The following is a 25,724-nucleotide window of genomic DNA, read 5'->3' as shown; positions in this document are numbered from 1 at the left end:
AACGACTATGAATAAAATGTGCCTTCTCTTTCTTTATTCCTGAATAATTCAATTCAGTAACAAATAGTGCTTTGCATCAGCGCATTTCTAGACAGTAACAACTATTAAAATAATTATCTCTTTTCTAGCTGCTAGAATTCTTGTCAACATATCGACAGTAACTGCCGTGAATAATCACCAGGTTAAGACAGTGATTTTTCACTTTTATTTTCAAGTGGTTATTCACTGGTTCACATGAAGGTCAGCAGCATGGCTATTCACTGAATTGATTGCCAGTTGGCCTCTCATGAAACTGCTGAGAGAGATATAACTATTTTCATTTTAATTGGTCAATTTAAAAAAAGATCCCTTTTGTACTCCTCCCTTTGTGAAACCACTGATTAGTATATGGTGCAGTTCCACAGGATGCGCTAGATACCCTTTTGTGCCACACTAAAGTGGCCATTCTTCAAGTGTGAGTCTTTAATATGACCTTTGGCAGGACACAAGAACACAAGAAATAGGAGCAGGAGTAGACCATATGGCCTGTTGAGCCAGCTCTGCCATTCAATACGATCATGGCTGATTTTGGGCTTCAACTCCATTTTCCTGCCCACTCCCCATATTCCTTATTTCCCTGAGAGACCAAAAATCTGTCTGTCCCAGCCTCAGGTGTATTCAGCAATGGAACATCCACAAACCTCTGGGGTATAGAATTCCAAAGATTCACAGTCCTTCGAGTAAAGTAATTTCTCCTCATCTCAGTCCTAAAAGGACTCAGGCCCCTTATCCCGAGACTGTGCCGAGTTTTAGACTCCCCAACCAGCGGAAACAATCTCTAAGCATATACCCTATAAAGCCCCTTCAGAATATTGTAGGTTTCAATGAGATCGCCTCTCATTCTTCTAAACTCCAGAGAATATAAGTGAAATTTACTTAGCCTCTCATCATAGGACAAGCCCCCCATCTAATGAATCTTCGCGTTACTACCACTAATGCAAGTACATCCTTTCTTAAAGTTGGAGACCAAAATTGCAGACAGTATTCCAGATGTGGGGTGGAATCTTCCAACAGTGGAAATTATGGCAGGTGGGGGTGGAAGATGTGGCGATAGCCAAAAATCAGTTTCCCAACATCAAGAAATCAGTTTTCAATCTTCCTCACTCGACTGTAATAGCAGGTCGCCTTTCACACTGGTCAATGTCGGGAACCCATCTTATGAATGCTCATTAAAACCCCAGTAGACTGGAATCTTCTAACTCCTTCCAACCTACCGCCCTGCCAGCAGGAATTTACACCATCCTGTTTCCTGACTTAATGCACGTGGCCTGCTCCCAGCGAGGGAGACTTTCATTACTCACCAGCCAGTCGATCCTGCCAGCACCATTGCTGATGACTGCAAGAGAAGAGATGGAAGAGATGAAAGGTGGGGGATGGTTTTAGAAGGCACAAGAGGAAGGGGTGTTGGAAGAGACGAAGGGGAAGGGGTGGAATACACGAGGGGACAGGGTGTTGGCAGAGATGAAGGAGACGGGCGGATGACATGAGGGCAAGGGTTGCTGGAAGAGATGAAGGGAAAGGGGTGGAAGACATGCAGGGAAGGGGTGTTGGAAGAAACGAGGCAGGGTGGGGGTTGGTAAAGTGCACGGGGAAGGTAAGCATGAAGGGGAAGGAATGGAAGGAAGGCATGAAGGGAAGAGGGGGGAGGAAGGCATGAAAGGGAAGGGGGATGGAAGGCATAAAGGGGAAGAGAGGGAAGGAAGGCATGAAGGGGAAGGGATGGAAGGAAGGCATGAAGGGGAAAAGATGGAAGGAAGGCATGAAGGGAAGAGGGGGAAGGAAGGCATGAAAGGGAAGAGGGGGATGTAAGGCATGAAGGGGAAGAGAGGGAAGGAAGCCATGAAGGGGAAGGGATGGAAGGAAGGCATGAAGGGGAAGGGATGGAAGGAAGGCATGAAGGGGAAAAGATGGAAGGAAGGCATGAAGGGAAGAGGGGGAAGGAAGGCATGAAGGGGAAGAGAGAGAAGGAAGGCAGGAAAGGGAAAAGTGGAGTGAGTGGGGAAGGGAGCGTGGGGACAGCATGCTTCATAGGGCAGAGTCAATCAAGTCAATGCTGGAGTCCTGGGGTAGAACTGAGGGTGATGGTGGTAGGAAGGGATGATCACTGTGAGAGGGAGAATTGGGATGCGGGAGGGTGAGAGGGTCAGGGTGTTGGTATGGTGGGTGTAGTTCTCATCGGGAGGATTATTGATGGGGACAAGAATGGTGGCATGGATAATGGGAATGGGCGGGCTCAGGGTGGGCATGGGCACTGAGACTGGTTTGAGCTCAGCGGAGAGGGACATCAGGTTGAGGTTAATGGTTATAGGGTCCAAGGTGATGGGGGTGGCTCAAGGGCGATAGGGGGGTGAGAGAAGGTCACATGGGGAGGGGAATGCCAATGGTGATGCGGGGGGGGAAGTTGGTAGGTGACAGGAGGTGAGTAAAAGGTGGTGGAGGCAGCCTGAAAGGTTACACACACCATCTTAGTGTAAAGGCAGTTCACCAGCAAGGCAATGCCCTTGATGTCCAGCTACAAAACATTGAGGTGGGAGGTCTTCTCAGGTGGGCGAAACTAATGGTCATTACAACTGGACAACTAAAGGTATACCCTAATAATTATAGGAAAACTGTCTGAGAGCTTTTCTCTTTTGAAATCCACATTGTATGGTGAAGCCCACATGGCAGCAGGTCTGACTCAGAGGGTTCTCATTACAACGAGATCCCAGCAAGGTGTACATCTGCCCTTCACACTGACCCATTTGGCATTGGCTCCAGTCATAGTTAGGGATGAAGGGAGAGAGGGAGATGGATGCTTGCAAGGGACATACAGGTGAATGGCAACCAACTTGCAACTGCAAACCTCCATCCTCCCAGGGGAATAGTCATGCCTGACAAGGGCTCATGCGGTTAGTCTTTCTATTATGACAAGACTAGGGTCTCTCTAATAGTCTTGAAGGCAGTGGAGGCAAGTGGAATAGTGTGTGTGGGAGGCTTCTCATACATGGCTTTCATCACCCTTATCAAAGAGTGATGGCTTCATGCGCAAGCGTGCTTTGTGGCGTGGGACACTCATCCTTAGTTCTCCAGAATGTCCTTCACCTGGAAGGGATGGAGTTTACGCAAACATTAAAGCAGCTAGCAGCAAGAATGAATCTAGGAAATTTCCAAACAGTGCAAGTTAACATATATTTACAAGTGCCCAAAGGTTCACGAAGGCAGCACCTCTCCAACTTCTCAAGGCACTTAAGGATGGGCAACAAAAGTGCTGGCCTAGACAATAACACCCACGTTCTATGGCAGAATCACAAAATGAATGGTGATATTAGTTTTAAGTGAGTAGAAGGTTCACTCATCCTGGTGGAGTGGATGAGATCATTGACCTGTTTCCTGCACTGCAGAGCGGTCCTCTTCTGGACCCCACGGGCACTGACCTCCCTGGTGACCTCCTCCCAGGTTGCCATGATCAGTCAGGTGAGCCTCCTATTGTCACGTTCCTTGGGAACAGGACCTTTCCTCGACAGCCTGGAGGAGATGTTTTGCTAGGCATCGCCAGAGGTTGCTGCCTTCTGTTGCTCATCTTTGTTCCAGGGTCCTGGCGCCATTAATGAAGGCCTGTCCGGGTACCTTTTAAATATGGACATGATGGTGGGGTGGCCGACTTCCTGCCCGCCCTGCCACGAGATTCAGCATGAACCTTGTGGCTACATAATTAATGAGCTGAGCATCACACAATTCGGCATGTTTACCTGCAATGCTGTGCAGCGTAAGTCCCTCCGACTTCCCTCCCCTGCCACGGGATTTAGTCCCAGAGCAGAAAATTCCACCAGTGGTATCACCAAACCCCTGTACACTTACAGCAAGACTTTTCCATTCTTGTATTCCAATCTCCTTGCTATAAAAGCCAACATGCAATTTGCCTTCCTAATTGCTTGCTGCACCTGCATGCTAACTTTCTGTGTTCCTTGTTCCTTACAACTTTGTGTTCCTTGTTCCTGACACACCCACGTCTCTTAGACCAGCAATACTTACAAGTTTCTCACCTTTTAAAAAATATTCTGCCTTTTTCATTCTTACAACCAAAGTGAATTATACTCCATCTGCCATCTTGTTGCCCACTCACTCAACTGTCTATATCTCTTTGCAGCCTCTGTGTTCTCCCAACAGCTTATCTTCCCACCTAGCTTGGTATCATCAGCAAACTTTGGTACATTACTCTCTATCTCTTCTAAGTCATGAAAATTGATTTTAAATAACTGAGGCCACAGCACTGATCCTTGTGGCACTCCATTATTCACTCCCTGCCAACTTGAAAAAGCTCCGTTTATGCCCACTTTCTGCTTTCTATCCTTTAACCAGTCCTCCATCCATGCTGAAATATTACCTCTAACTCCATGAGCCCATATCTTGCCTATTAACCTTTTATGTGACACCTTATTGAATGCCTTTTGGAAATCCAGGTATACTACATCCACTGGTTCCCCTTTATCTACCCTACTAGTTACATCCTCATGACTTGTGGTAATCATACTGTGGCGATTGGACTCTAGAGTGGGGTGGAAAGAATAATACAGCTGAACCCCATCCTCCCCTCATCTGATGTCCAGCAAAAACTTTAGTAATTACAAATGGCAACCTTGTTTCTCTCTCAAACCCAAGAACATTATCATTGATTGCAGCGCCTTGCTCCCATCATGTCTGAGTTCAGCTGACTCACAGGCCTGAATTTTTTGCTCGTCGGGTGTGCGTGATCGGTGGTCCCTGGAGCAGATGGGAAACATGCCCCCAACTGCGATTGGTCCCGACCGTGGATTTCACGTTGGCTGGCCAATTAATGGGTGGCCAGCGTGAAATGCATGCTGAGAAAGGCTCAGCATTGCTAGTGGGGGCGGGAAGAGGGCGAGCGTCGATGTCACCATGGGTGCTGGTGAGCACTTCCAGTGAGCTCCCTGAAGGCAGACAGATGCCTCAAGGAGCTGCAGACCTCCACAGCATAAACAAAACCACAAAAATGCTGCAAAATATGTCCATGCAGCACAATCAAGCACCTCAAAGCATACCTCATAAAAAAACAGTCCCCAGATATCTTTTATTTTATTTCCCCACGGAAATTTCACCTTGCCCTGATTCGAGGTTTGAGCAAAAATGTAAAGGCCACCTGGCCGATTAGCCTGTCCGTCAACCATAAGAGTGGACGGGCCATGAAAAATCACTTTCAATTGCTTCTTTAATGGGTTTAATTGCCCACTTAATTGTCGGTGGGCGTGCTTCCAACTGACACGCGCATCTGCCAAGTAAGATATCACGTGAGTGTGCTCTCCCAACATCATCTCATGCTATTTCGTGGCCAGACAGGTTGGGCGCGTGCCCGCCCGCGGGACGTAAAATTCTGGCCATATTCTCTCTCTGCAGATGCTACCAGACCTGTGGCGTTTGTCCAGCAATTCCTGTTTTTATTCCAGCATTTACTGCCCTAATTACCTTTGAGAAGGTGGTGGCAAGCCGCCTTCTTGCCATCGGAGTGTTAGGGTTAGGGTGAATGTCGCACTTGCCTATTTCCAAGGGTAGATGCTGGGAGGATGTTTCCTTTCATGGGGCAATGTAGAACTAGGGGACACAGTTTAAAGATAGGCGTTTCCCATTTAAGATGGAAAGAGGAGGAATTTCTTCTCTGAGGGTCGTTAGCGTTTGGAATTCTCTTTCGCAGAGAGCAGTGGAGGCTGGGTCATTGAGCATATTCAAAGCTGAGTTGGATAGATTTTTGATTGACAAGGGAGTCAAAGGTTTTGCGGAGTGGCGAGGTGGGGGGTAAAAGGGCCAGGCAAGAAATGGAGTTAAGGCCGCAATCAGATCAGCCATGATCTCATTGAATGGCAGACAAGGCCCAATAGGCCAAATGGCCTAATCCCTGCTTCTATTCCTTATGACCTTATGATCACAGACCTAGATGAAACATGGAATCTTCCTGATCTGTAGAGCTTATTACCTCACATGAAGGCACATTTACACTCTGAAGGCTGTAGAAACATAAATCAGGACAGCGGTTTAATGGGCGGTTAAGCTACTTTCGCACGCTTTACACTTTCATTGTCTCTTTAACTCTGCATCCAATGTTCAAATCTAGCCTAGACTGATGGAATGAAAGTATCTTCTGTCTGCTGGGTAGAAAATACCTGCATGAAATCAATAAACTTAGGTCCACAACACAAAATTGGGAATGCATTGGCACTCTTACTCAGTGAGGCCAGTCTGCAAAGTGGAAATGTCATAGTCATACAGTCAGGGTTGCTGTTCTGAATATGCGATAAGGCATATTTTTAGAGCTTTAATCTCAGGCAGCACTAGACTTTTCCTGAGATAGCTTCACGCTGGTTGCTGGGATACAAAAGTGGTCTTTACTGGTATGAGTAACTTCACACTGATGAGCACAGGAATTCACCATATATCAGATGAGTTGACACCAAATCACTTTCACGAAAGTGAATGCTTCTTTAAAAAAGGAGTCCATTTTTATAGCTTTGTCACTTCTCTTGGATACATCTCAAAGTGCTTCATAGTTAATTACTTTCAAGTGCAGCAAGTGCTCTTATATGAACAAACATAGCAGCAGTCTTCTTCACACCATGATTTCATAGTCATGAGACTTTCGGATTCAATGAGATGCTTATGAGGAACTTGCAACACTCTAGTATATTTTGGGTGGAGGGGGAATTAGTAACTAATGTGGAGTGCCTCCTAAACAGGTATCAAAGTCGGACTGCAATGATGCGATAGGGGTTTTCGCCCACCAATTGGAAAACCAGTGGGAACACTGTGTCCCTTCTCTCCAAGATGCCTGATGAAACTACCAGACAATCAGGAATTTTCCAACATAGTGTTGGGCCCCCTATTCGAATAAGCCCCCAATCAGTCAGGAATCCTGCCCCCAAGAGCTGCCAGCCAATCAGAGGCCGGTAGTTCTTCAGTACCGGCAGCACCACCGGGAGCCACTGCTAGCCTAGATAAAAGTGAGTGTGGATGGGATGGGGGTCATGGGGAGGGGTGTTGCTGGTGAATGGGGGAGGGGGTCAGAAGCAAGGGTAGAGGGTCTCTTTCAGTGGTTCCCCCCTTCCTGATGCCATGTCTCCTGATTGGGCACAGAGTGCCTATGAATGTGGGATCACCCCTGTAGGCTGTTTGCAAACCTGACAGAGTTTGCTGAGCAGCCGTCCTGAATGGCAAGTCTCCTGCCTGCCACTGGGGGCTAAAAATCCCACCCAAGATTTCTTGTATTCCCTTGAATATAGAAGATTAAGGGGTGATTTAATTGAGGCGTTTAAAATGATTAAAGGATTTGATGGGATAGACAGAGAGAAATTATTTCCTCTAGTAACAGAGGCAAGGGGGTGTAACCTTAAAATTAGAGCTAATCTGTTCAGAGGTGATGGCAAAAAGAATTTCTTCACACCAAGGCTAGTGGAAATCTAGAACTCTCTCCCCCTAGATCAATTGAAAATTTCAAAACTGAGATTGCTAGATTTTCATTAGGTTAGGGTATTAAAAGTTACAGAACAAAGGTGGGTAAATGGAGTTAACATACAGATCATCCATTATCTAAATGAATGGTGGAATAGGTTCATGCTGGTGAATGGCCTACTCCTGTTGCTGTGTTTTCATTCGAACAGAGGGGATTTTGAGATGATTTCATGAAGTTTAAAATTATGAAGGTATAAGACAGATAAAACTGATTGTTTTCAATGGCTAATGGTTCTAGAATAAAAGGACATAGATATAAGATTAGGGTTATCAGATTTCTGACAGAAAGCAGGGTTTTTTTTAATATAGAGGATTTTAAGGTTATGGAATGCATTGCTGAAGGTCATTATTGAAGCAGAGAGCACATCAATTTTTAAGAGTGGGTGATTGATGGAAAGGGGGATAAAGGGATATGGGAACAATGTATGGAACTAGGATTAGGATTACTGCTATTGGAGCATAAAATCAACACTGACAGCTTGGGCTGAAGAGTTTATTTCTATGTTGTAACTTCCATGTAATTTTGTAAACAATTTGTTAATTCTACCTCATTTTGAACTTGGAGTTTGGAGGTTGTAGTATCTTTTGCCCTTCAGACAACAACAGCCAGTTTTATATTAGTTGCCTTTTTAGTTTTAAATCATTGGATATCAATGTCTATGTGGCAACTCCCAATATTGTTATGATACTGTTAACTTTTAAAAAGAGATATGAATTTCCCAGTGACCAATGCAAAAAAATCACACAGGATTTCATGGTTTACAGCTTTTACTGTAACAAACAAACAAAAATCAACAACGACTAAACATTACTTAGTAGGCATCTAATACACTAAACTACAGAAATGGTATTCCTCATTAAATTCATAACACAGCCGAAAACCACATGGTGCACTTATAAATTACAACCACCACACCATCAGCAGAAATGTAGGGTGGAATTTTCCACTTTCGTTGGCAGTGGGCGTGTTTGGCAGCGTGAGTGGACAATATAGCGAGAAGGCCAAAAATCTGTTTTATGCCACTGTGAAACCAGTTTGCAATTGTCCGTACCACCTGTCAATGGTGAGCCACGTTTCCCACCGCCATACATAGGGAACCTTTCAATACTTTTGCATCTCATTATAAGCCCTACTTGCTGAAATCATCCGCCCATGCTGGATCATCCAGGCACATTGGCATGTTTCACAACTGTACATAAGCGACATACACCTGGTGAGCTGCAATTCAGTTGGGACTTCGAGGTTTGTTTGCCTACCTTGTTTCAGGCAACACTTATGGTCATCAGCACCAGGCTTTGCAGGCAGCACCACATCACTTTTAGCGGGGGCTCATGGGCAGTTTCTACCTACCAAACCAGCCATGAGGCGGGGGTGGCTTTTCAATGGCTGCAGGGCTAGGGCTTGCTTGGGGAAGGGGAAGAAGTGGCCTCAGGCAAGGGGAGAAGTTGCAGGGTAAGGGCTGTTCTGGGGAAGTGGGGCATTCCACCAGGGGACACATGTTGATCTGTGCAAGTGGCCTCAAGATGGTGAGGGCTGAGGAGGCAGTCTCCAGAGGAGATGAGACCAGATGGAGATGTGAGGGTGTACGTGAGAGAGTGAATGGTGATGCCCTTGAGCTGGCAGTGAGTTGGTGCCAGTGAATGTGTTTCAGCCTTGTGAGCATGTGAGTTTAGAGTGATGAGATGGTTGCCTTACCCTGGCTCCATGGCTGAGATCATTCATCCTCTTTGTGTAATGGATGCCAACCTCTTCTGTGCAGTGTTGGGGCTGCCCACCACTGTAACTGCCTTCCAAGCCTGAGCGGTGAGATTGCTGGACCTCCTACAACCAAAGCAGGGGTGGAGGACATCACAGCGCGCCTCCAAAAGGCATTCCAGTGATGGGTCGCTGAACTGTTCTTGGCTTTCAGGGCCATGCCTTCACTGGAGCAGTCCTGGGCTGCAAGCGAGGCTGCAGTTTAGATATGGCACCCGGAGTGAGGTAACGGTAAGGTAACGGCGTGACGGGCAATTCAGAGGCCGCCGAAAAGTGAGACGGCGTTTTTCCCATGGCTGCATATTTAATGAGATGGGAAGTGGACCATACAGTGTGAAAACCCGCCACTGATGGTGGTGCATTCTCCATAGCAATACCTCTACCAATCAGAGTCTACTTGCCAACCAGTCAGCTCTCTCTTCGCATACAGTATAAATAGTTGTTTTTCCCTTATATTAATATTCTTGCAAAGTGCCCTGATGAGTGCAAGACGAAAAGCTTCAATGTCTCTTTTTTCAGCAACACTGAAGTTCTGTACAGCCAAACGACTATTTGGTTTGGACCTGGAATGCAGTACCTGAGCGTCTGGTGGAGACAAATACAACTGTGGTTTTCAAAAAGGATCTGGATAATTATCTGAAGAGAAGAGATTTTATAGGGCTACAAGGAAAAGGTCGCCGAGTGGGACTAGCTGAGTTGCTGTTGCAGAGAACTGGCACAAAGACAATGTGCTGAATGGCCTCCTGTGCTGTAACCATTGTATAATTCTGGTATAGATACATTCAAAGAACTTGAAGAAAGAAGCTGAAGGTTACCCTGATAATGTGATCAAGAAGGGTTGGAGGAGGCTTGTGTGGAACATAAACACCAACATAGATTAGTTGGGCCAAATGACCTGTTTCTGTCCTGTAAATTTCATGTAAAGCTGCCAGCAGGGAATAGAGAACTATACGGTGTTTCACATCCTAAGGCCATCACAGCCAAGGAATTAATGTTCAATAGGCAAATGCAGCAGAGTGCTTATGGATATTGATGCTGCTTTAGATCCAGGAACATTGAGCTTCAAATACACTGAAATGCCTGTTTATGATAAAGCTGTGTGCAGGGAGTTGTAAGGCCTGTATTTTTTTTACAGTGAGGGAGCTGTACAGGAGTGTTACTGCTATTGCTGCTGCTGCACATTAACTCAGAGATATTCAGCAGCAGCACCGTGAGGCCCTAGACCCTGGGCGCGGCCTTCACTCCACCACCTCTAAATCTCCCCGGGCTACTGATTCACCGCCACACTGCAAGCTGCAGACATTCTGGTCAACTCTCACTGTCTGGCCTGAACTCAAACTTCAGGAACTCATGGCCAAACTCACCCTTGTGTTCCACATAATAATGCAGATAGAAATCACTCTACATGGTCCCCATGCCGGCTGCCTCTGCGTCACAAGTCACGCAGCTCCACTTGCTTGTGAGCGGATTTCCCTCAAGTTCTGTTTGTTGCCATCAATGAGCCAAATTCCCATGCATGTGTTACTCCTAGAAACAAGCTGCAGCTCCTGGAAGCCCGGGTTCTGGAGCTGGATCGGCGGCTGGGGACACTGTGGAGCATCCGCGAGGCGGAGAGTATCGTGGATAGCATGTATAGAGAGATGGTCACACCGCAGGCTAAGAGTCCACAGGCAGGGTGACCACCAGGCAAAGCAAGAGGACTAGGCAGGCAGTGCAGGAATCTCCTGTGGCTATTCCTCTGTAAAACAGATATACCACTTTGGATACTGTTGGGAGGAATGGCCTCTCAGGAGAAAGCAGCAACAGCCAAATTCGTTGCACCATGGTTGACTCTGCTGCACAGGGGAGGAATAAAAAGTGTGGGAATGCAATAGTTATAAGGGATTCAGTTGTAAGGGGAATAGATAGGCGTTTCTGTGGCCGCAAACGAGACTCCAGGATGGTATGTTGCCTCCCTGGTGCTAGGGTCAAGGATGTCTCAGAACGGCTAGAGGACATTCTGAAGGGAGAGGGTGAACAGCCAGTGGTCATGGTACATATTGGTACCAACGACATAGGTGAAAAAAGGGATGAGATCCTAAAAGCAGAATATAGAGTGTTAGGAAGTAAATTGAAAAGTAGGACCTCAAAGGTAGTGATCTCAGGATTACTACCAGTGCCACGTGCTGGTCAGAGTAGAAATAGCAGGATATATCGGATGAATACGTGGCTGAAGAGATAGTGTGAAGGGGAGGGTTTCAGATTCCTCGGGCATTGGGACTGATTCTGGGGGAGGTGGGACCAGTATGAACTGGAAGGGTTACATCTGGGCAGGACCGGGACTGATGTCCTAGGGGGAACATTTGCCAGAGTGGTTGGGGAAGGTTTAAACTAAAATGGCACGGGGATGGGAACCTATGCAAGGAGTCAGAGGAAGGGGAATCAAAGGCAAGAACAAAAGACAGAAAGCGGAATAAGAAAAGTGATAGAGAAATCAAGGGCAAGGATCAAAAGGGCCTCAATGAAAAATAGTGGGAATGGGACAAGTAATGTTAAAAAGACAAGCCTTAAGGCTTTGTGCCTTAACGCGAGGAGCGTTCGCAATAAAGTGGATGAATGAACCGTGCAAATAGATGTAAACAGGTATGATATAGTCGGGATTACAGAGGCATAGCTGCAGGGTGACCATGGATGGGAACTGAACATCCAGGGGTATTCAGTATTTAGGAAGGACAGACAAAAAGGAAAAGGCGGTGGAGTTGCATTGCTGGTTAAAGAGGAAATTAACGCAATAGTGAGGAAAGATGTCAGAAACAGAGGAATTTATAATGGGGAACAAAGAAATAGCTGACTAACTAAATACATACTTTGGTTCAGGAGGATACTAATAACATACCAGAAATGTTGGGGAACACAGGGTTTGTTGAGAGGGAGGAACTGAAAGAAATCAGTATTAATAGGGAAATGGTGTTGGGGAAATTGATGGGATTGAAGGCTGATAAATCCCCAGGGCCTGATAATCTACATCCCAAAATACTTAAGAAAGTGGCCCTAGAAATAGTGGATGCATTGGTGGTCACCTTCCGAGATTCTATAGACTCTGGAGCAGTTCCTACAGATTGGAGGGTAGCTAATGTAACCCCACTATTTAAAAAGGGAGGCAGAGAGAAAACAGGGAGTTATAGACCAGTAAGCCTGATGTCGGTAGTGGGGAAAATCCTGGAGTGCATTATAAAAGATTTAATAGCTGAGCACGTGGAAAACAGTGGCAGAATCGGACAGAGTCAGCATGGATTTATGAAAGAGAAATCATGCTTGACAAACATAATGGAATTTTTCGAGGATGTAACTAGTAGAGTTGATGAGGGGGCGCCAGTGGATGTGGTTTATTTGGACTTTCAGAAGGCTTTCGACAAAGTCCCACATGAGAGATTGGCGTGTAAAATTAAAGCGCATGGGATTGGGGGTAGTGTATTGAGATAGATAGAAAACTGGTTGGCAGACAGGAAACAAAGAGTAGGAATAAACGGGTCTTTTTCCGAATGGCAGGCAGTGACTAGTGGGGTACCGCAGGGATCGATTCTGGGATCCCAGTTATTCACAATATATATTAATGATTTAGATGAGGGAATTAAATGTAATATCTCCAAATTTGCAGATGACACAAAGCTGGGTGGGAGGGTGAGCTACGAGGAAGATGCTTCAGTGTGATTTGGACAAGCTGAGTGAGTGGGCAAATGCATGGCAGATGCAGTATAATGTGGATAAATGTGAGGTCATTCATTTTGGTAGCAAAAACAGGAAGGCAGATTATTATCTGAATGGCTAGAAATTGAGAGAGGGGAGTGTGCAACGAGACCTGGGTGTCTGTGTACGCCAGTCACTGAAGGTAAGCATGCAGGTGCAGCAGGTGGTAAAGAAGGCAAATGGTATGTTGGCCTTCATAGCCAGAGGATTCGAGTACAGGAAAAGGGATGTCTTGCTGCAATTGTACAGGGCCTTGGTGAGACCACATCTGGAATACTGTGTGCAGTTTTGGTCTCCTTATCTGAGGAAGGATGTTCTTGCTATAGAGGGAGTGCAGCGAAGGTTTACCCGACTGATTCCTGGGATGGCGGAACTGACATATGAGGAGAGATTGAGTCGATTAGGATTATATTCGCTGGAGTTCAGAAGAATGAGGGGGGATCTCATAGAAACCTATAAAATTCTAACAGGACTAGACAGGGTAGATGCAGGAAGGATGTTCCCAATGGTGGGGGAGTCCAGAACCAGGGGTCACAGTCTGAGTATATGGGGTAGACCATTTAGGACTGAGATGAGGAGAAATTTCTTCACCCAGAGAGTGGTGAGCCTGTGGAATTCGTTACCATAGAAAGTAGTTGAGACCAAAACATTGTATGTTTTCAAGAAGGAGTTAGATATAGCTCTTGGGGCAAAAGGAATCAAAGGGTATGGGGAGAAAGCGTGAGCAGGCTATTGAGCTGGATGATCAGCCATGATCATAATGAATGGTGGAGCGGGCTCAAAGGGCCAAATGGCCTACTCCTGCTCCTAGTTTCTATGTAAGTAGCTTCAATATTGAAGGCAGTGAGGATTAAAATCAACACCAATTTTAAAGATTGAAAATCTATTCAGACAATTAATGGAGTGGATTCCACTGAGATCAGTGCAAAGAAAAATCAAGTGGGGCGTATAAGTTCATAAGAAGTAGGAGCAGGAGTAGGCCATTTGGCCCATCGAGCCTACTCCACCATTCAATAAGAATGGCTGATCTGATTGTGGCCTTAACTCCATTTCTTGCCTGCCCCCTTCCCTCCCCTACTCCACCAATACACATACCTCTTGACTCCCTTGTCTATCAAAATCTATCCAACTCAGCTTTGAATATGCTCAATGACCCAGCCTCCACTGCTCTCTGCGAAAGAGAATTCCAAATACTAACGACCCTCAGAGAAGAAATTCCTCCTCATCTCCATCTTAAATGGGAAACCCCTATCTTTAAACTGTGTCCCCTAGTTCTACATTGCCCTAAAAAAGGAAACATCCTCCCAGCATCTACCCTTGGAAATAGGCAAGCAAGACATTCACCCTAACCCTAACAGTCAGATGGCAAGAAGGTGGCTCACCACCACCTTCTCAAGGGCAATTAGGGAAGTAAATGCTGGAATAAAAATAGTGCTGGGTAAACTGAGCAGGTCTTGCATCTGTGGAGAGAGAAACAGAAAGTTTTGGGTCCAATGTGTCTCTTCTTCGGAATATATGCCCACATCCCATGAAAGAATAAAGAATTCTAACAAAGCACTGTGAGGCCACATTGAGAGGATTGGGTTTTAGTTGCTACATTATAGAATGGTTATAAATATTATATATGATTATATGTAATTGTATATATAAAGCTGTATAAATGTCATTAAAGTTATTAAACTCTTAAGAAAACACTGTGAGCCACATTGAGAGGATAGGTCACAGTTTTGGCCTCCATATAATATAAAGGTTATTAAATATTATTTATAATTATATAAGGATAATCTCTATCACTATAGACAAGTGATTAAAGGCTTTGAGTTGACACCCACCCTCAGGAATGTTAGGTGACTGACTCCAGGCGGTAGCTCCTTGATCAGGTTATTGGAGGCGCTGATGGAGTTCAGAAGGGAGGGGCCAGGCTGGAAGATGTCCCCAGGCAGGGCCTGCATCTGGCTCCCAGACGCATTGAGGCTGCTGAGGTGGAGGCACCGGCTGAGGCTGGGGTGAGGAGCTGGCTCAGACGGTTAGCGCTCACACCCAGTCTGCTGAGCTGCTCCAGGAGGCCCAGGCTGTCGGGCAGGGAGCTCATTCCCAGACACATTGAGTTTCCGTAGGGCCTGCAGACAGCCCAGCTTGCTGGGGAGGCTGGCCAGCAAGTTTTACCTGAGCACCAGACTCCAGAGCTGGCTCAGGCCACACAGCTCAGGCGGCAGCTACCACAGGTCAGCCCCCAGCTCCAGGTGTTTGAGCAGTGGCAGACGGTACAGCCCAGGGTCCAGGCCAACCTCCTGGACCTGCACTTCCAATTCCAGACCCCGCAGCACTAGCTCCTGCTGCCACTTGGACAGAGCCAGCCGGATGTCTGGCCACATCGCCCCGGCCACCAACGCCATGACAACCAGATTTGCAGCAGCAGAATGTATGGCCAAACAGCAAAGGATAGTTTACCATCCAGCAGTGTTCAGGAGGTGCTGGAGCAGCGTTCCGGCAGCACTACACCCATGAAATGGGCTTCCACTAGCAAGGCACCCTCTAGCGATTCCTTGGTCTTTACCTCTCCACATGCCTCAACTCTTCAAACTGGGAATTCGTTCTCACCAGCACTCCACCTTGATAGTTAACCCAAAAACTAAAACAGCCCTTCTTTCTAGCATAGCAGCACCTGGTTGTAGGTCTTCTTCCCCAAATCTCTCTGTCTAACTGACTCTAATATGTGGGTCCATACGTAAAAAGCCAGCTGCCTCCTCCTTTGTGTCCAGGTGTTAAAACTTGCACCTTCGTTTCAATGGGTTTTGACGTGTGCCTCTGTTCCCATGACAAGCAAATCACATGGGCTTTCTCGGTGGGCAGATTTCATATAAGGTCACATCTCCCTCTCCAAACTACTCCATTTTACATTAATTAAAGGGTACAGTTTGAAACATAACTGCCTTATAAAATCCAGTGTTTGTAACAATATTTCCATTAATACAATTCTGGTCCTTATCACAACAGCAACTTAACTTTTATGATGGCGTGATCTTCTCTCAATACTGACAGTGTGTTCATCACCCATGGCAAATATGTGTTGTGCACAGTGCCACTGTTGCACTGGTTTGGGCAGCAATCATATCCTGTCACAGGTGATTGTCAGTAGAACTCCTTATCGTGTGCCCATTCAGGAGGAACCTAGCACTGTAGAAGTACATAGAAATTGCATCACTATTGAAAACAATCATTAAAAATACAAGGGACTCATTCCTATTGTTGGATGCCAACGTCAGCTTTAAACTCTCAGTGTCAATCTGAGAAGGAACAAAAAACACTTTGGTCTTTCTTCAATGACATTAACATCCTAATATAAATTATGTTTCTAATATATAAGTCCTGTTTTATGGTTCAGTCCTCCTACTCAGGAAATCGGCTGGAATCTTGTGCTGCTACTGGCAGCGGGTAGGGAGCCCGGTGGGAGGTGAAATGTCAGCTCCCTGACAGCAGGATGAAAGTAGGGAATTAAGGTTGCAGCGGATTAAAAGTGGATTAAGCTTCCCGACGGGAGTTGGGGGAACCCACGTGTAATGCACTAGCACATTATGCATACACGTTATAACACTATTTAATCAGATTAAACGGTGCATCTGCAGCAAACGAGAAACAGTTGCCTTCAGATTCAAGACTGGATAAAGGTGACATGCAGCAGGTGAGGCAGTCTTCCTGGTGGATTTGGATAGAGTAGAAGCTGCTTTTCTTTCATGAGGAGCCTTGCTGGACCACGGGAGAGGAGGCATTGATGCATTGAGCTTGGGTGGTGGCAGGGCAAAGGGATCGGGGCATGGCTGACTGAGGGGCATGGCTGGGTCATGGCAGACATATGAGGGCTTGTGAGGGACAGAGGGAGGAAGCATGACTACACAGAGAAGGTCAGTATTTACAGATGGGAGGTGAAGCATGATTATGGGGAGATCCAGGGTTATAGGAAGGTCAATGGTGAGATCCTGAGAGTTGAGGGTAAAGAGGACAGGTTAAGGGTGATGAAGTGAGGGTCAAGGCTGATGAATGGAAGGTCAAAGGTGACTGATGGAAGAGCAGAAGTTGAGGTTATCCGGTGGGGGTGGGGAAGATGAGCAGATGGTAGCAGCAGTTGAGGTTATTGGCAGGGCGGGGGAAAAGGTCTCTGTAGTCTCAAGGCATCCACTCACACAGCCAGACGGCTGGTGCTGGATTGCAGGGAATGAATGCCTGTCCAGATGCCCTTTAAACGGCGCCCAATCTTCAACCTCATAAGCTAATCGTGGGGTCATCAACTTCCTGCCCACCCCACCGCACCTTGCTGGGCACCTTGTCCATGAATATCTAAATGGCTGGTTGCCATGATTGCATATGGCCAGCTCTCCGGCCTGTCCCCATCGGGACACTCGATGCTACAACAAGATTCTGGCCGTGAGGACTTACTTTGCCTATGTAGAGGATCCAGGAGCAAGCAATGTAGTAGATTTGTAGCAAAAAGGAAAATATTTCAGAGCAGGAGAGCTTTGGCCTATATCCATTTCTCATTTAGCACCACAAAGGGAAATTCAGCCTCATGGCATTCACATCATATAAGGATCTGGATTAAATGGTTGGTGATAAATTAGCCTGATATGGACTTGGATGCCCAGACATTGAGATGGCTGCCCTTTAATGATCATTCCATCGTATTAAAGGCAAAGGTCTTCCATATAGGTGACAAGAAAATACTGAGACTTTGAATGACAGCTGATGGAAAGTGTTGTAGAGAAGCAAGAAATTGCTGCCGTAATTCCTCATCTCCAACTGGCGAAACTACTGTTTAACATGGTATGGTTTGTATCCATACTATGGTCAGGAGGTACAGTGTACTCACACATTTCATATTGAGTTGTGCTGCTCACCATGCTGTCCTGGAGAAGCTCTTAATACCTCCTGACTTCTTAATGACAGATTAAACATATATTTGTCAGCTGACCAATCAATAACCAAGGTGAGCAGGGTCACTTTGAGTATATCTGACTCCAAGGAAACAATTAAGTGCAGAGCCATGGGCTGTATTTTCTCTCTGGGGGTGGGAAACAGAGATTTCTGGGTCCTGAACCTGCTGCCCCAGAAGGAAAAAACAGTTCAGACCAGTACTCTTGTTTCCCAGTTTTACTGTTTTTTCCTTCTGGGGCCCCCTCTCCTCCTGGAGGATTTTCAAGGGGCAGCCCCTTTAATTAGAATGGAGACGGGTTCTCTATCCAATTAATGATGGTGGACAGCTCTTGAAGCTGGCGGGCTATTCAGAGGCCTTCCAGTTTGAGAGGAGCAGCAGGCTGTAATAGAGGGTAAGCAAAAGAGAGGCACCAACTCTCCAGTATTTTTAAATCATGAGTTAAAAAATAGGTTCAGGAACAAAACCCCCCCTGTGGGGAGGGAGCCCTTCTACAGAAAGGCCGCTGCTCTTGCACCGCTGCAGGCAGGGAAGGCCTCTAGGTCTGCCTGGATTGCTGGCCCTGGCCTCCACAAAAATGGCCCAGAAGCAGGATGGGGCAAGGGATCCAGCAGTGAAGTGGCTAATTTTTGGCCCTGCCCACCTCAGTCTCAGTAGGGTTTCCAGCCTAAAGTCTCTATAGCGGACTCAGTAATCTGACATATGAGCCAAGCAAGTCCATAATGTCCCAGCAAGTTTTTGGTAAGTGCTCATTTCAGCTCCCAGAAAAAGTAATGACGCAGAAATTCATTTGCAGGTGTAAAATGATGATTAAGGATCCAATATGATGAGCAGCCTGCACAAACTCAATCCACACTGAAATTGCACTGCCTGCCATAATAGATCATTCATTTCCGTAGGAGTCCAAGAATCATTTAAAAGCCTCATAATCACATTTAAATAAGGGTTCTTGTGTGAAATTTACCTGCGCAATACCTGACTCACCATGTGTTAAACTTACTTAATAACCCAGGGAGACGAGTCTGGAATGAACTTCCTGAGAGGGTGGTGGAAGCAGGTTCGATCGAAGTTTTCAAAAGCGAATTGAGTTGCTATCTGTAAAGAAAGAATTTGCCGGGTTACGGGGACAAGGCAGGGGAGTCGGACTAGGTAGAATGCTCTTTCAAAGAGCTTGTGAACTGTAAAGATTATGTGATTCTATTCTGTGAACTGGCACCAAGGACCCTTCAGCAATATTATTTAAAATGCTCATTCACTACATATAGATTTGTGGGTGGTTTGTCCTATAGGGTTGCTGATTAACTTTGGGTTTTTTTCTGTCTATTTTCTGTCTTTTACAACTGATTTATGACTTATGTTAATAAGTTCTTATTGGCATGGACTATTTTTGTTTGCATTCAGTTTTACCACAGTCATGGATAGTTTGGTAGATCTGACAATTAGACCAAACAGAATTAAGAAGCATCCTTGTACAATCCCTTAATTTCTGTCTTGTGTTTATATACCTATCCTGGTACTCCTATGAAGTTAACCCCTAGTGGCTATATCTTGGAAGGTGGAAGGCTCCTGAGCTTCCATTGAGGATACTTCAAATGGCTGTGATGGGTGACCTCGATCAGCTCTGGGCCTAGAGGGCACTGCTATACACTGCAGCATTTTGACATAGGCTGGGGCAGTCTGACCAGCTGGCTGTGAGGCACTAACAAGAGCAATGGAAGAGTGAATGTTGGGGAAGCAGGCAAGCAATCATCTTAAGGCAGCAGGAGTCTGTCCCATGGAGCCAAGACCACTTATTCTGGCAGTGTGCTTCAACATTCCTATGGCTCTGCACAAGTACAGAATGCAGGAATGATGTGACACTCTGGAAACTTCTGTCAACATTGGCACCCAGAGCCAAGTTGGCAGGAATCTGAGTTTCCATTGCATTAGCATGAGCAACCATCAAAACTATCAGAGTGGCCAACAGATGCTCCACCATAATGGATGACACTGCCATATTCATGAAGCTGCTAATTTCCTCCATGCAGGACAGCCTAGTCTCTGTGGTCTACACAAAACCCTGACACAATTTGAAACTGGACACCTCCAAACACTGAGCTATTGCACGCAAGCTCACTGGCAGACTGCCCACGATGCTCCAGCTATGCCATTGGTGCCATTTTTACCTGAGGCCAGAACTGGGGAGCAACGGTGGCTTTCCCATCAGACCAAAATAGCTAGGAGCTACATCAAAGGCCAGAAGAGGTCCAGTAAGGTAAGTTTTTAAAATGTATTTAAAGTTTCCTTGTGGGATAGGAGGTACAGGATTGCTCCACTGGTCCCACAAGGAAAGCTCGGGCTATCCCTTTGCTGGACTTTGCCCTCAATGCCCCACTCTGGGTTCAAAGTGGCAATGCAAACCCCACCTCTTTGATGTGTGATAGGAATTTAGAGTCAGAGGATAATCCACCCAACATGATTTTATCTGAACAGAAGGGAGAATTTTAGTACAATATATATGTCTTCCCATTTGTTGCTAGTGTGTAATTGGTGCAGTTGCAAATTCAGCATGTAAGATTAGGTAGGTGTAGACATAGAAGTGATAGTGCATGCTGAGTCTAAACCATCTCACAGCATGAACTACCTCTATCTGTTTCAATCGCACACTTCTGCTTTTAAAATTTAATTACACCACTTTAATTTAGAAATGTTAACAAAGCTCAATTGTATTTTGCTAACCTTTCAGCTTTGTTACCTTGCATTCTTTATTATAGCATTCATAAAGCTTGTACATATGCACCACCAATCTGCTTTTATCTGCCTGTGCATTAGTCTTAACATTACAGAACTGCTTTAAGAAGAAGGATTCTTATGGGCCTATTGGATTCCATTGCCACACAAACTGCAGAATCAAGGCTGCTGTAATTTTTAAAAAAATGTTATCCCACATTCACTCAGTCCATGTATAAGCCTGGATGGTGACTGCCAACTGGGTATAACACTGAGCTTTATCCTATACTCACTCCACATCCCCTTTCCAGCAAAGCCATTAAACAGCGATCAGGAGCAAGAATACTGTACTAGTTGATTTTTTTTTCCCTTTAACTAATCCAGGAACTCTGAAACCAATTGCGAATCCACTGTCACTCTGGATGATGGGCAATTCAGCACAGGTTAGGAGTTAAAACTCAGGCCTTCCTGATCTATTGCGCTGAATTCCACAGCAATCTATTTACACACTGGGGAAACTGTTAACATTATTTGTTGTTAAGCTGTGCCATAACTAGCACCAATCATTAATGTGTTGATACTTTTGTCATCAGACACCATCACAACAGAGCAACGTCCATGACAATGAACTGGAAGATATATCTCCTACCAGTCAATGGAGCTCATATGCATTGGGGAGGAGAGATGTACCACCAGAGAACATAATTAAAAAGGTTAGACCCTAGTGGATTTAATTTTCTGTTGCCTTATGTCATAACTTTATGTTTTGTAATTTCATATTTGTTCCATTAAGTCCATTTGTATTCTTAACAGTGTATTCTGATTCACTTTGTCATTATGGTTTACACATTCCAAATGGTGACTTTAACCCTTTGACATACATGTTCTACGTATACTTTTTTAAAAATAAATTGTTGCTCTGATCTGTTTTGAATGTATGTTTTGTGAAGCCACAGGACCAATTTTAACTTCCAGTGGGAGAGGACAGCAATCTTCGTCAGAAGCCCAGCAGATTTTTACTGCCAGGCCTCATTTGAAGGCTGCGGGTCAGCTGCTTGGCCATTTCCAGTGGAAAGCAGCAGCTGGCCAATGGATGGAGGCACAGTAGCCTCCAGGAAAAAGGAAGATTGCTGGAAGCAAGGTAAATAGAGGTGTTGCATAGCTGGGGAGAGGTGGGGAGAGGAGGGGCACTAAAGGCCTGACTTTCTTTGTGGTATCCTAGGCCCCTGTGGTGGGTTTCCCCATGGTGTGGCCATCGAGCCACTGAAATCTCCGTTCACATTGGGCAGGACCATAAGATTCTGCCAGCACAAGGGGCTGGAAAATTCTGGTCTTAGTTTACCACCAAAACCATTGGTGTCAAAATGCAGAATAGGTGGGAAATTAAGCAGTTTCATTTGAAATGCTCCCCAGCCATGTTTCCAAAAAATCGTGCTTCATAAATTGAAATTGATGAATTAATCTTTGGATTTGATGCCTCAAAATACCTTTTTCTGGGCGGACTGAATTTTGTTTGTTTTCAGCTTAAACATTGTAATGCAGAAACAAACGTTAACATTGCAGCTATTAAGATCTCAAAGACCAGCAATAAATTTGTACTGTAATGCTAATTATATGGAACTTAATTTCAGATCTGAAATACAATTTGAATTCTGTTCTTGTTGTTGACTGGTGTTCTCTTATTCTCTTTAATTTTCTGTTCTCTACTTTTTAAAAGAAGTTTTTAAGCAGTAATATGAGGAAAGAATCTGCTTTTATGTGCTATCTTTTCACATCCTCACAAAGTCCAAAATATTTTACAATTGGTGAAGTACTGTTGAAGTGCAGTCACTGTTATGTAGTCAAATGAGCCAATCAGTTAGCACACAGCAAAACAAACAACAAATGAATGAATGACTATGTAAACTTTCTTGTTGAGGGTGGAATACTGGCCATGACATGGTGATCTCTTCAAATAATGCCATGGATATTTTCCACCACTTGAGCAGGCAGATGGTCCTCGGTTAAATGTTTAGCCCTAAAGATAGCAAACCCATATTCTCTCAGTACTGCACTAAAGTATTTGCATAGATTCTAACTCACTCAAACCCCATTCACTTAAACAAAGTTAATCAGGCCTTATATGTTCAAATCTGCACTGGGCCATCAGCCCATAATTTTCTGACTCAGACAGCAGAAGAACATAAGAAATAACAGCAGAGGTAGACCACATGGCCCCTCGCCGGCATTCAATACAATCATGGCTGATCATTTGCCTCAACACCACTTTCCTGTCCATTCCATTCCTCATATGATTTCATTCCCCGGGAGACCAAAATCTGTCTATCCCAGCTTTAAATATATTCAATGATGGAGCGTCCACAACCATTTCGGTTAGAGAATTCCAAAGATTCTCAAACCTCTAAGTGAAGAAATTCCTCCTCATCTCAGTCCTAAATGGTCAGCCCTTTAGATTAAGACTGCACCCCATGTTCCATATCTCCTAGCCAGGAAAACAACCTCTCAGTGTCTACTCTCTCAAGCTGCTTCAGAATTTTGTATGTTTCAATGAGATCACCTCTCATTCTTCTAAACTCCAAAGAGTATAGGCCCAATTTACTCAGCCTTTCACCATAGGACAACTTTCCCATTCCAGGAACCAATCTAGTCAGCCTTCTCTGTACTGTCTCCAATGCAAGTAGCAAGTGTATCCTTCATTAAATATGTAGACCAAAATTGACCAAGTACTCCAGGTGTGGTCTCACCAAAGTTCTGTATAATTATTGTAAGACTTCCTTATTTTTGTACTCCAATCCATTGCAATTAAGGCTACATGCTATTTGCCTTCCTAATTGCTGCTGTACCTGCATGCTAACTTTCACATCCCTTGTATGAATGCGCCCAGGTCCCACTGAACCTCAACATTTGGAAGTTTCATGCTTTTAAAAAAAAATTCTGCTTTTCTTACTATCAATGTAAATAACCTCACACTTCCCCACATCATGCACCTTCTGCCACATTGTTGCCCATTCACTTAACTTGAGGCCTCTTTTTGTCCTCCTCACAGCTTACATTCTCAACTAGGTCTGTATCATTAACAAACTTTGATACATTATGCTCAGTTTCTTCACCTAAGTCATTAATATAGATTGTAAATAGTTGAAGACACAGCACTGATCCTTGCGGCACTCCATTAATTACAGCCTGCCAACTTGAAAATGTCTTGATTTTGCCTTACCTTTGCTTCCTGTCCGTTAACCAATCCTCCATCATGCTAATATATTACCCCTTATCTTGCATATTAATGTTTTGTGCTGCACCTTAGTGAATGTCTTTTGGAAATTCAAGCATACTGCATCTACTGGTTCCTCTTTATCTACCCTACTAGTTACATCCTCAAAAAATTCTAATAAATTTGTCAAACATGATTTGCCTTTCATAAAACTATGTTAACTTTGTCTGATCTTACTATGATTTTCTAAGCGTATTGTTAACACCTCCTTAATAATAGATTCCAGCATTTTCCTGATGACTGATGTCAGGCTAATTGGCCTGTACTTCCCTGCTTTTTCTCTCCCTCCTTTCTTGAATAGCGGTGTTATATTGGCCAACCTCCAATCCTCTGGGACCATTCTAGAATCTAGGGAATTTTGGAAAATTATAACTAGCATATCTGCAGCTACCTCTTTTAGAATTCTAGGGTGTAGGCCATCAGGTCCTGGAAATTTGTTGGTCTTTAGTACCCTAAATTTCTCCAATACTTTTTCTCTGCTGATATTAATTACTTTAAATTCCTCGTTCTTATTGGCTACCTTCTATTTATGGTGTACAATTTATGTCTTCTACCATGAAGATACACAAAATATTTGGTCAATACCCCTGCCATTTCCTCATTCCCCATGATAGTTTTCCTGTCTCTGCCTCTAAGGAATCTATATTTGCCTGAACTACTTTTATTTTTATATGCTTATAATAGCTTTTACAATTGTTTTTTTAGATTCCTAGTTTGTTTGCCTTCATTTTATTTTTTTCCCTTTTTATCAGCTTGTTGGTCACCCCTTGCTTGTTTCTAAAGCACTTCCAATCCTCAGGCTTATTACAATTCTTTACAACATTTTAAACCCCTTCTTTTGATCAAATACCATCAGTAACTTGGTAATATAGAACTTGAATATCACTGAAAAGAAAATGCTGGAGTGATGCCAGATATGCAAGCCATACGTCCCAACAATTGGCGATTAAATCAAACAGCATAATAAAAACAGAGTGTGCTGGAAATATCAGCAGGTCTGGCAGCAGCTGTGGAGAGTCATATTGGACTTGAAACGTTCACTTTGTTTTGCTCTCCACAGATGTGGCCAGACCTGCTGAGTTTTTCCAGCACTTTTGGTTTTTATTTCAGATCTCCAGCATCCAAACTGTTTTGCTTTTATTTTATAATCAAACAGCATGTTCCTTCAGTTGTTCGTAACAGGCAGAGTATAGACTGTGCTCAACCAGCCTGCACTTGCAAAACCCAACACAAAACATCAGTTGGGCAACACTTGCTGAACAATCCAGAGTGCAATAATAGCTACATTAACAAGCAATTTAAGATAATCAGTTGAGCTTGTAATATGGCTCATTTACACTTGCTAGAAGTGACATACATTCATATGCAGGGACTCGTTCTCTGCAAACAAAAGGAATATGTTTAAGCCGTGCACCTTTTTTGAATTACCCAGGAACTTGGGGAGCCTATAGCTCCCTGTTACTTTTCCCATGGCAAGGCCTCATCCATCAGAGTCAACTTGCCAACCAATCAGCACCCCTTTCTCCTGTAGCTTAAATTGTTGTGATCATTTGAACCTTAGCATTCCTGTGTTTGTCCTGTTAAGTGCAAGATGAAAAGCTTCAGCAACATGTCTTTATTTTCAGCAACATCTAAAGCTATCCTTAGCTTCCCTAATAAACCACAAATGGATCTTTTTTGCTGAGTTTTTTTTAATGGAATGTATCTTTGATGAACATTTTGAATTGTTTCCATAAATGTTTCCCACTGTTTATTTACTGCCAAACCTTTTAGTCTATTTACGCAATCAACCTCAGCCAACT

At 44.5% G+C, this 25,724-nt stretch overlaps 1 protein-coding gene across 1 annotated transcript in view; it reads left to right on the top strand.

Annotated features, from left to right (window-relative positions):
* Positions 1-25,724, top strand: part of lrrc7 (leucine rich repeat containing 7) — a 331,365-nt gene that overhangs the window by 259,792 nt on the left and 45,849 nt on the right. The window contains exon 21 of the mRNA XM_078561876.1: positions 21,245-21,364. Within this exon, the coding sequence (XP_078418002.1) occupies positions 21,245-21,364 (120 nt within the window). The remainder of the gene's footprint in view (positions 1-21,244; positions 21,365-25,724) is intronic.

The sequence above is a fragment of the Cetorhinus maximus genome, chromosome 17 (genome assembly GCF_964194155.1).
Source record: "Cetorhinus maximus chromosome 17, sCetMax3.hap1.1, whole genome shotgun sequence".
Lineage (NCBI taxonomy): Eukaryota > Metazoa > Chordata > Chondrichthyes > Lamniformes > Cetorhinidae > Cetorhinus > Cetorhinus maximus.
This window is presented reverse-complemented; position numbering and strand designations above follow the sequence as displayed.